General features: G+C 27.5%; 1 protein-coding gene across 4 annotated transcripts in view; it reads right to left on the reverse strand.

Annotated features, from left to right (window-relative positions):
* Window positions 1-76: 76 nt before the first annotated feature.
* LOC107457070 (adaptor protein complex 2, subunit alpha) overlaps window positions 77-12,899 on the reverse strand; it is a 66,055-nt gene continuing 53,232 nt past the window's right edge. For all 4 annotated transcript variants that reach the window (XM_016075126.3, XM_071187680.1, XM_016075124.3 and 1 more), the window contains exons 24-25: window positions 12,678-12,812; window positions 77-2,580 (exon numbers count right to left, since the gene is read on the reverse strand). In XM_016075126.3, coding sequence (XP_015930612.1) covers window positions 2,503-2,580; window positions 12,678-12,812 — 213 coding nt within the window. In that variant the 3' untranslated portion in view covers window positions 77-2,502. The remainder of the gene's footprint in view (window positions 2,581-12,677; window positions 12,813-12,899) is intronic.

The raw sequence follows: 12,899 nt of genomic DNA on the forward strand, positions 1-12,899 counted from the left end.
TATTATAATTGAAGGTTGTTTGAACAATGTTTATTTTAAAAATAAAGTAATACATTGTTCAATTAAGAAACAATACTTTAAAACAAAATCGGCATTTTATTGACAAACTACTGCAAAGATTCCAGATCTTATATTTAATGAAAAATAATCAAAAATGATAAATTACAGCATATTTCTACTAAAAAAGGTAGACAATTATAAATTGTGTGATTTGCAATTTGGAGGCACATACTTTAATCACCAGAATTACAGTTCAAATATAATAAATAAAATCTTGGACATAGAAACAGATTACAGTACATAAACAGAAAATACTAAAATTCAATTCATTATAAAATTACTTCATTGAAAGACAGATAACAAAAAGAACTGAGCAATTCTTCAGCAAACTACTAAATTTAATTTTAAATCTGTATAAAACTTCTATATTAGAAAAGTAAAACTTTTCAGAGAAAATTCACACTCTGGATTTATGATTTTAATTTTTAACTCTTTAGAACTCTAAACTTTATAATATTGAAACATATTAAGCAACATGTATTATTGTGAAGCTCTTTAGCCTTTTTTTTTTCTTTTAATAGCTCACCACTGTATGGTACAATAAGATGATATACTGATGAATAGACACAAAACAGATATAACACAGAAAACATGACAGCAGTCTTAAAATTTGCACAGTAATACATTAATACAGAAGATTAGTTTTACTCTTAGACTATGTGAAATAGGAAAACAATGACTTAGAGATCAAACAAATGATCGCAATTTTAGCTTTCAGCAACACTTTTAAATACTTGGCACAAGTTAAATATAAAAGAATATAGTTTTCCTTGTCACAAGATGAAACTGTACCATATTACTTGGAAACAATCCAACATTTATGAAAATGGGTTCGTAAATATAATAAAACTACATTTAACTCATCTGGTAAAAAAAAATTAACACCATGCTCAGTAAAAGAAAGTTAGTGTTTGGAAGAAAGTTGAAATGCTAATATAAAGATGATAGTGTAAAATCAGGCGTATCTTGCAAGTTTCCCCCTTAATTTTACATTCTCTTTCATGGCAGCAGAAAAGAAAAAAACAGTAATGAACTAAAAGTCAGATATATAAAAGTTCCAGTGGTGAGTTCTTCAGTAAAAAATTAATATAGGCTATATGCTAAAAAGAAAATGATATGAAGCCAAATTGTACTTGAAAAGTAGAACGTAACAAATGCAAAAATGTTTTGAAGAACTGGGAATTAAACAAATAACATAACCTCAATATACAAATAATCAACAAACTTTCAAATAATAAAATACTCATAGTTAGTTCATAGATTTTAAAATCTTTTTCAAATAACATACAAAATACATACAATAAGTATTGCATTAAAATTTGAATTAAGGTTTCTAAATAAAACCATACATGATATTCAAAATTAAGTTATTTTGACAAACATTTTGCTGGGGAAACACTTGGTATACTTTAACTGCCGCTAGTAAGAAAAACGGCAGAGTTCGGGTTGTGCACCACTACTGCTTCATAGCTCATAACACCCAAATGGATATAACAGCTACAAATAATTTCTCAATGACATCTTTCACATAGAAGTATACTACAAGCTAACTATAAATCTAAAGAACAGAGATGCCAAAAACTTTATGTATCAGCTATACAAACATTTATAAATATCACACAGCTTTGAAAGAAATAAGAAGCATAATCTCTCGTGAATTTTAGATGTTAAAATTGAGGAAATCAAAATTTTAAAGAAAAAAATAAGAAAAACTTCTAAGGGTTCAATACATAAAATATACAGCAAACACCCAATGATATGACGATTTGAATGCAATTTCTTATCTTAATTCACATTTTTCTTTCAATAAAGTATACAGCATTTGCATTTAATTTTATTTCAATAAATAAAAATGTACAATAAACATTTAATGATAAATTCAATACTATTTCAGTGTAATTTATTTGCAGTAAATTTTTCTTTCTTTACATAACAAGAAAAATAACAAATGGAATGAGTAGTTTTTAAATTAAAGAATGCACGGAATGTTACAAAACACACATGAATTTTAAAAACAGAAGAATAAGTTCTCCTTGATTCATGATTAACCACAAAATATTTAACGATTGGAATTTGGAATGATCATGGGGAAAAATAGTAACACTGATGATCAATTAAAAACATAATTCAAAACAAGTCCTTCAAGGCATGTACATAGAAATAGTAAACTTTGGCATCTCTGTCAATACAAATTTTATTCATTTTCCATCAAAATGAACTGTGACCTACATTAAAGTTACACTCCAGGTCAGGAACAAAATACTGTAAGTTGAAAACCTGATCAGAAACATTCAGCTTAAAGTATTTTCACATCTGGTATTATAAATAATTCTACGGATTTTCAAGTCCAGACAGCACAATTTTAATTGACAAAAGTGCAACAGTCCAATGCACCGATTTATAATATGTATTTATATATAATGAGACATTTCAAAAACAAGGTCAAAACTGGTCCTGCAGTAACTCGCATAGTTCTTTTGAAACTGAATCTTTACTAGTTCTTACAGTCAGGCGATACATCTGAAAAGAAAGAAAAAATAACAAGGTCTGTGCAATAGTAAAAACTATGCATGATTTTTTAAATTTTAAAGAGAGGCTAGGAAAAAGAATTTGAAAATTTTGATGTAGAAAAATACCAAATAATAAAATTAGATAATGAAGTAGTAACTACAAGGTGGGGGAAATAATGGAAACATTTCTATACTAATAAATTTTTTCATATTTCTCCATAAAAATTTGACGATTTATTTTATAACTTTAGGACTGTTTAGATCATGCAATTTGTCATACATATCAATGAAGTTTAAAGCTTTTAGAGATTTGAGGAACAGACTACAAAATACAATAAAATACCTCGAAATATCTAGAATATATTTAAGAAATTTTTTTGAAAGGAAACCATAGCTCCTTATAATAATTTTCAAGTCAGCAATTACCTCTGTTGTCAATATAAATTTATGCCATTGACTTAACTTGTTTTGAAGAATCCATGAGAATAAAAAATACGCTTTTTAGCGAATGATTTGCTCTTTACTTTTCTCTTATGTTGTTGATTTCTAAAGATTATTAATAACTTTTATCATTGAAAAATTACTTCAACATCTGAGCTCAGAAAAATTATTACTGATGATCAAAAATTGAGAATTATTGATTTAAATAATTTTCATCTATGTTGAAAAATCTTGCAAAATTTACAGCTTTTTTAAAACAAAAGTTATTTTTCTTTTTATCATTAAAAATAAATATTTCTTAGAATCTTTTCGATTATTTTTAACATTTTTGTTTAAAAAAATTTAGTTGGTGAAACATTGTTAAATTTTCTTTTAAAAAGACTAAAATGTCCTGATTTTCTCCTCACTGTGTTAACATATAGGGGTTGGACAAAATAATGGAAACACTTCTGTACTAATATATTTTTTCATATTTCTCAATAAATAATTAGAGAATCATTTTGTAACTTCAGTGGTATTTTTATATAATGCAATTGCTCATACTTCTCAATGAAGTTTAAAGCTTTTAGAGGTTTGAGAGACCGACAACAAATTATAAACGTACAATAGTGTTTTTGAACATCCTATGCCAAAAAATTTAGCAAAAGATTTGCAACTCGTGACAGTTATTTTGGTAATTACATGCAATAATTGAACAAAATTTATAAATCTAGCTTAAATATTTATGGAAATATAAAAAATTTTTTAAAGAAAAACTTAATTTTTGGAGTAGGTAATTTTTAATTAATAATAAAAATATTCGCTTAAAAATTTAAAGCAATTAGTTTAAAATTGCTCAAAATATGGGTACAAGTTCTTTTTCAATTTGCATGAAAGGAAAAAATTAAAAACAAATTTTTCTTAATTTTGTAGTTAATCGTATTTGGCAACTAATGAAAAAAGACAGATTTGTGAAATGAAAAAGTCCAATCTTGAAAATTAAAAAGTATTATTTTGTCTACTCTCTGTACGTATGTTTATTTTTCTGTGAAAAAGTTTGTCTATGCAGTATCTCCTAATACACAGATTCCCAAATGGTGTTCCACAGAGCTATATGTTGCAATATAATTTCTTAAGCTACTTTCATAATATTTATGTAAATAATTAAAATTAACGAAAAATTACAAAAACAGATAATTTTAAAATCAAGACAATCATGTCTTAAAAAAAAAAGCTTTTAAAAAATTTTATAACAGTTAATGACTTGAAATGATATTCTTTAAGATTTCCTATAATGGAGTGGTCACAAAATGAACAAAACAAAGCGATTAATCAAATGTGTTTAAATTTGCATGTCTATAATTTCTTAACTTAAAATAATATCTGCACTAACATATTTGAGGTCACCTTTTTAAACCATTAAGAATGAGAAAAACATGAAGGAACATTGGATCCAAAGTAATTCAGGGTGGCCAGTTTTTATTTTTTGGCACACAAAGATTTTTAAATCGTGAAATACAAATCGCAATGCGTATCTTTTAAATTAGATAAATACGAAAATTGATGTTTGATATTAAAATCGTGATATTAGCATATTCCAGCAAGTTCAAAGCATTCAAAGTGGTGAAAATCCGCCAAATCAAATTGGCTAAAGAACCACATGTATGTAAACGGCTCTTTAACATTATTTAGCAAAAGTCTCAAAATTTCGTCAGATCATAAGGTTTTGATTGACGAAAGTTAAGACCAGGCAACTTGCAAAATAACAAAGTTATAAGAGCCGGGAGGAAGGATACCAAAAACACGGAATTCCAGTGCACACCGAGAATACCATCACCCCTGAAAGTTTCTCAGGACAAACTTGAAGAAATTAGAATTAAATTTTATCTCTAAATAAAAAAGGAGATGAAAATTAAGAAATGATGAAGTTCTGTCGTTGAATATTCTAAACTCACAGGAAAAAATTTGTGAACGATTCCCAAGTTCCGATCTACAGATAAAACAGTATACTAACAACATCAACATTCCAGCAATACGTGGTAATGAGCCCTGTGGCAGAATTTTTTCGGCTCTTCAAGGACATACCTCTCTAGTACTAATATCTTTCCGCAAGGTACTTTTAATAATAAATATACATGTTACTAATTTAAAGTAACAGAAGAGTCATAAAAAAAAACATTCCGGATCAAATAAAATAATTTTTTTTAATTGAATATGTAATATTTTTTTATTCTTATATTATGGCAGATATTCTCGCATTTTGTAAGGGGAAAACTCACTAATTATTTCCCAGGGTGCGTAACCAAATCTTTGAATCAAAAATAAGCACTTTTTAAAAACTTTTCAAGCACTTTACAAAAATTTTCAAGCACTCAAAAAATTCATATTCAATCAGTGATATCATTGAAAAACAAAAACTTTTTATTAACAGTTTTAGCGTTAAAAAAAACCCAACAAGAAACAGACGTAAATCGAAACAATCAGTACTTTCCCACATCATCGAGTGAATTCAACTTGACCCTGAACTCAGAACAAAAGTACCCGTACCCCCTACGTCAAAAAAGTGTTAGAAGTAAAATAAAATAAACAATAATAAAATTAAAATAAATTAAAAAGAAAAACATTTCATAAGGATCTGATATTCTCTATCCGGATTAGAGCACTCGGGTTTCGGTTTCAAGTCTGCGCGCATGCGCAAGTCATAACGTGTGTACGACATGAAGGCCGCGTTAATGATTACGTAGCAAACACCCCATTTTTTGTGAAATGCATGGGATCCACCAGATATCACTGAAGGGAACAAAAAATTATTCGGGAAAAAAAGCACTTTTTAAAAACACCAGCTGAAAAATGCACCTTTAAAAGCTTTTAAAAACGAAATCCCCAAAAAAGCACCTTTAAGTACTTTTTACAAACGCTACGCACCCTGTTTCCCTTTTCACCTTTTGTATATCATATTAAAAAAAAAAAAAATTGTGAAATCCGCAGCAGTAACTATAGAAAAAAAAAAGATAAACGGCGGAATAAAAGTTTTTTAAAATGGTTTCCTTTTTATTCAAAGATTCAGTCATTGTAACACATAATATTGTATTAAAAAAATGAGATTTCAAAAATTGGTTGGAAATAAGTGCCCTCTCTCAAAGAAAAGAGCGAACCATTGCTTTAAAAATAAAATATTCATATGTGTGGTTCAAATTTATTACAATGTCAGAATTAAATCTGGATATTTAAAAAACCATGTGAAAATCAATATCAATAACTGTCGAAAGTGCAATCGAAACAATACATTGATTTGCCACAGTATTGGTATAAAGTCATTTAAATGCCAATTTAAATTTCATGTGTAGAAATAATATTGACAGAGAAATAACCAGAATTTTAAAAACTCAGTGGAATTCAGTAGCACTAGCAATAAAAAGTTTAAAAACTATGAAATCCTCATATTAAAAGTAAATAATTGATTTCAGTTTCGCGTACAATTAAATTGTATAAAAAAAATCCATATTAATTTTTTTTAAAAATGGGGAAATTCGTAGCAATAACTTTCCAAAAAGTGATTGAAATACTGCATAAATTAATGAGAATATTGGTGCAAAACTAGCGTGACAAAGAATGATTTCTTGAATGTGAGATTGAAATTTAATGTGCATTAATAATATCTGTATATTTACAAAATTCAGGAAACATTTTAAATAATAACTGAACTGACATCGGAATTTTGAAAAAACAAAGCAAAATTCTAAGCAATAATTATAAACACTACAGATATTTACGAATGGAATACAGTGTAAAGTCGCGTATCCGGAATCGGTGGGACTTCCAGAAGTCCGTATAATAGATTTTTCCGTATAATACACCCCCAAGGTAAACAAAGCTTAAAATGAATTAATAAACGATCTGAATCTAAGAAGCAAAAAATAAATAAACACTATTTTTAAGGGGAATAATGTTTTAGCATTAAAATGTCTAATCAATCAAATATAAAATATTAGAAAAAAAATATTATTGCTGAAAATATGGAAAACGAAAAAAATTTAACATTTACGAAAATATTAATCCGCCATTTTGAACTAGAACGATTCAAGCAGGAAGGGAAAATTCTGGAGCAAAGCTTAAAATGATCTAAATCTAAGAAGCAAAAAATAAATAAACATTATTTTTAAGGGGAATAATGTTTTAGTATTAGAATATCTAATCAATAAAATATGAAATATTAGAAAAAAAATATTATTGCTTAAAATATAGAAAACGAAAAAAAATTGACATATGAAAATAATAATCCGCCATTTTTAACTAGAATGATTCAAGCAAGAAAGGGAAATTCCCGTCATTCATTAAGGTGGGTAGGTGGAGGAGAAAAATTCATTTCCTCCTTATTTGTGAAAGAAAATAAGTGTAAAGAGGAGATCATTTAAGTTGAGGGTGGGGAAGTAACAAATTATTGTTTTCTCTCCAATCATTGGCTATCAATCAAGCATAAAGGCGGGGCACGCTGATCGGGTTCTCTTTATTTTTTCTTCTATGACTGAAAGAATCTGCTAAAGAAAGAATGTTACCCCCTTTTCCCCCCGCCTCCTAAATATTACATGGTATGGGGAAGAACGAATGTTTTGTTTCTCAAGGACGTGTATCCTTTTAGACCTATTCAAATTTTCCATTTTGACTCCCCCTCCACCTTAACGCTTGCCCCGTTTACCCTTTTCCACAGTATTTCTTCTTTCAATAAAAAGGTTCCAGGAAATGCCTCTTTTACTAGCCACCTGCATGGGAAAGAAGGGAGGGGGGAGGGGACTCAGTTGCGGTCTTTTGAAAACAAATCTCCCTCTTTTTCCTACATTCCAAGGGAGGAGCGTCACTAACGGTCACTCAATGGTCTTGGTAGATCTTCACTTCCCCTTTCTGGTGATTTATGGGTTCGATGCATGAATCAGAGGTTCAGTGCAAGCTAGAAAAAGAGAAAATGCGTCAAAAGAATTTAAAATTTTTTTTTATTTATTTTGTTTTTTTTTAAGGAAAGGGGGAGATGGAGAGATGTTTGTTTATTTTGATTGTTAAAAAGTGTCCGGGAAATCGACCCTTCCGGGAAAGGGACGTCCGGATATGGGACGTCACACTGTATATGTGAGTTAGGAATGAAAAAGTGAAAACTCAAATGAGTGATTTAAAATTTTCATGCACGTAATTTTTTTAAAAAAAATATTGGATTGATTTTATTTAAACTAAATTTTAAAAAAAATAGGATATTATTTTGCTATAAATCTGACTTAGTAACAAAATCCCCTCTCACGTCAAATTTTATTAAAATGTAAAAAATATAGTGTACTTGAAAAAAAAATTATATGGATGAAAGAACATGATTTATAGAACGGAACTATATTTTCAATTTTTGCGATTTCTTTTCCTTTATATTTTCTAACTGAAATTCTAGCTGAAACCAGACTTACATATTTTTTTTATTCTTAAATAAGAATCTAAAAATCACAACTATTTCTTTTCCCTCCAATGTGCGTGAAAGGAAAAATGAAGTTTAGTTATACCTTATATAATTCAGGAGGGGGGGGGGGAAATACTTTGAAAATCTCAATAGAAAAGAAAACAAATTTTTAACTTCATTATTCTTTATTCCCAAGTAAGAATTGAAAAATCAAGAACATTTCTTTCCCCTCTGATGCACAAAAAAAGGAATCGTTTAAATATAATTTTAGAGAAAAAAAAATTCAAAAATTTATTGTAGAAAAGAAAAATCAAAATTTTTTACTTCCTAAAGAAAATGTCTTTCTGCAAGAACTCTAACGTTCTGCAACTATGTCGACGTGATTCTGCCACAGGGCTAAACTGTAATATCAATTAACCATGAGTGGTCCTATTTCCTTAAACATTTGCATAGTTCCTGTGATGCTAAAAACCCAAATTGGTTACGAAAAATTATCAATACAAAATATTTTTTTAAAAAATTTAATACATGAGTTTTTAAACATACAGAGCTCCCAACAGATTTTAGCCAAGATAAAGGAAAAAAAAGAGGACCATTTAAAAAGACTTAGGAACATTTTTAGTTATACTCAGGAACCATGATAAAATTAGTCTTTAAAATCAAAATATTAAAAAATCAGTTAAAACAGAATTCATTTCGATACAAGATCCTACTAAAAGATATAAATTTTACAATAAGCTCTTAAAATTAGTAATTTAAAGTACACAGATTTTAAAAACTGCTTTGGAGTTCCAGAAACCAAAGTTTAATATTTTACAAAAAAAAAAAATCACTGAAGAAAAACTAAACTAATCTATGTGTAAGTTTTCAAACCATATTTAAAATTATTCACCCTATTCATGAAATTCAAAATGAGAAAGCTGGAAAAGTATTTAAAAACACTAGGTTAAAAAATGTTCCCCAATTCGTAAGTAAGATTCAATCCTTAGCGATGTAAGATTCTACAATAGTAATTTCAATGTATCTTTGATCAAATAAAAAAAATAAAGAAATTCAATGACTTTTTAAAAAATATAGTCTAAAAAAAAGTAAATTAGTATATGATTTCTCAATCTACTACACTGACAAATCTGATATTATTGAATAGTTAATTTCCATAGCTTTTAACTTTTTAAATGATAAATGATCACAGCATTTTCTAAAGTGTTATTAGATAAGTGAACACTTCAAATTGTGCTTACTAAAAATCTCTTTAATTAAAAAATATACAGTTTTCTTCTTTTCATAAAAATCTCAGAAAATTCTTAAAAGCACAAATCAAGCGAAATTAAGAAGGCCCTAATGCTATGCTTAAGCAGTGCAAACTTTGTGATTTCAAAATTAGAAATATATCTTATAGATATGTCACACCAGTTTTGAAGGAAAAACGGTAATATAAAACTTCAGTAACTTGCTTTTAAGCTAAAAGTTTACTTTTTTTCAGCTAATTAATTTCACAACTTTAAGGACTTATTACAACTAATAAAGTATGCTATATTTAAAAATATTTTTATCCATACATTTAGTAATTTCACAAAGATATGACACTTTTAAGAAGTTTTAAAATGTTATTACCAACAGAAGTCAAAATTGGAATCATTTCTTGCTAAGACACTCTAAGGGTTTAATATTCTATTTAAAATTATAATTTGTTTAATATTTTTTTAAAATCAGAATCTAATATTTTCAATTGAAGAGTGTTTTTATATTTAGAATAAAATCAAAAATTTTTTTAAAACAAATCAATTTTTGAAAAGCCCCTATTTAAAATTCTTGTGATTATTGAATTGTTAATTAAATTCATTTTAAATAATTTAAGGAGATTGATTAAATTTTTAAATTGGCTAATCTCCCATGAAATAATTTTTATCTTTTAAAAATAAATATATCACCTTTTATTCACTCTAATAAAATTTCATGTTTAAAAACTTAGAGTATGAAATTATAGCTTGCAGAAGAAATAAGGAAAAAAAATATCCACTCAACAAGCAGTTGATTTTTGGCACTTAAATGAAAGACAAGGATGCTGCAGTTGGGAGACAAACGCATCACAGTGCTTGTCCACCTTCAGCAATACTTTTAATTTTAAAATGACAGATTTCTTTTTATATTACTCAAAACTGTTATGCTGGCTTTAAAAGTTATAACCCTTTATAAAACAATGTACAAATAAAGGGAGTGAGGAAGGAATTATCTTATGTTGCATTAGAATTTATATGCAAAACATTAACAAGATGTATAACAGTTAATAAAACCCTCCTTGAAGCATGCATCTCAGAAAATTAAATATTAAACATCTTGCGCTATTGGGTATCATACAAACACTTGAATCTTTCGGCAGGATTTGTAACATTTCTAGAAAGTGCTTTAAGACACTTGTTTTTGAGTTTTCATTTTTTAATCCCTTTTATTCATTTGATATAAGAAGGCAAGAATAATTTACAACTTACATTGTCCAAGTTTGAATCTGAATGACCGTCCTTAAATTGCATAAAGTATTCCAGGCTTTTTATTGTAATCTTATACCACTGGATTTAAAAATATTTAGTCCTTAAGTTATTTCATGAAAAAAAGTCATGAAGCAAGATTTTGAAAAGTATAAATTTAAAGGCTTTTAATTTTTAAAATTTAACAAATGCAGTAAAATAATCTTATGCAAGTCAGATTTGTCATATCAAAAGAATTTCTTATCATTTGTATTAAAAACATTGAAATCAACTCGATAATCTGAAATGTCAAACATAGGATCAAATAATTATTTTAGACAGGAATGTTTAGTCGCATTTTAATTTCAATATCATAGACATTATTTTTTTAAAATCATTTGATTAAAAAAATATTGAACCAAATTACAAATTTTAATAAAAATTTGATAGAGGCATTTCACTAATTTATATTGATTACAGAAATTTAAATAGGTTTTCTTAGTTTGCTCAAGTCAAGTGCTTAGTTTGCATATGCTTAATTCTTTACTAATCTTATTGTTTTTTTGAGTGCACATTTATAAATAACAGACATGTGATTGCTGGAAGAAATAGTCTGAGCTTTTTTTCCCAATGTTTACTTTTTTCAGTATATTTTTTAGTGAACGACCTTTTAAATGTTTGTCATTTTGGAATTTCTTTTTAGATTATCAACTGTAAACTTTTTGTTTTGCCTCAGTAGTTCATTAAATAAGCAAAGTTACTATGGATATATATTTTTTAATTTCGGGTTTTCGAAGTTTCTCTGAAATTGCGTTTTTCTTTAACAAAGCTGCGTAAAAAAAAGTAATTGCTCGTGAACGAGAACCTAGGAAGCGAAGAAAAAAAGAGGGTGCTGGTAAGTGTCGATATGTTTTGCGGAATAAATGCCTTGTTAACGAGACTTTGGCTAAGTAACGAAATTTTAATTTTCGCAAATTGGCGAAGAGTCATAAGCATGAAATTGTTATTTAAATCTAAAAGTATACCCAATAACTTAAGAGTAACCAACTGTAATTTTAAACTACTATTACTTTTTTTAACATAGTTAAATAAAATATTGACCTATTAATTTAAAGAATTGAATGAGCAAATCTATATTGAATAAACTTATGCTTGAAATCATGCAAGAAATATTTTTATGGTAGCTAATAAAAATAAATAATTTAGTTCTTTGCCAGAGACAAATTATTTTATCATGATTGATGATTACTTTATCGTGATGTAGAGTCTTTGAAAATGCTTCAGCAGTTAGTTAATTTTATCTATATAATAGGTAAAAAAAAATCTTTTATTGGTGCACATAGTCTAATAAATATTTTAAAAAATGCTTAAATATATTTTTTGAGGGCCTTAAAACAAGCTTTGTCACTTTTACTACTTAACTTTAATTACACACCCTATTTGAGCTTCAATAACATAGTGTAATGGTGTTGTTAATTGAATATAAAAAAATTTCTTTTATTAATGAAATGTTAAATTCTGTATTATATCGATACAAATATATTGTTTTCTCACTGCAAACAAATTAAAATTATTTGCTCACTACAAATAAAAATATTAAGCACTTATATCAATAGGGAACAAATTTATTTCGTTATTATAAAGGATGGAAATAATTTTAACATTTCATAACTTTTTGTAAATTAGATATTTTTCCAAAGATTTTTTAACAAATTTATAAAAGACTTGGTAAGTTGGTGTCTCAGTTGAAAAATTCTCACCCAAATATTATTCATGAAAATAACTTACCTGAGCCTGCTTATTTGGCTCTAAACGTAACAGGCATCCGACTTGAACATTACTTGTATGTATGATACCAGCACACACAAAATTTTCTATGTTTGGATCTATACCCTCTAACAGCATAATTCCAAATCCATTCAACTAAAATACAAAGAGAACTGCAGTAAATAATGAAAGAAAAATCTGTCAGAGCTTTGTGAAAACTTATCTAATAGAGCCGTTTTTGCT

The sequence above is a fragment of the Parasteatoda tepidariorum genome, chromosome X1 (assembly GCF_043381705.1).
Source record: "Parasteatoda tepidariorum isolate YZ-2023 chromosome X1, CAS_Ptep_4.0, whole genome shotgun sequence".
Lineage (NCBI taxonomy): Eukaryota > Metazoa > Arthropoda > Arachnida > Araneae > Theridiidae > Parasteatoda > Parasteatoda tepidariorum.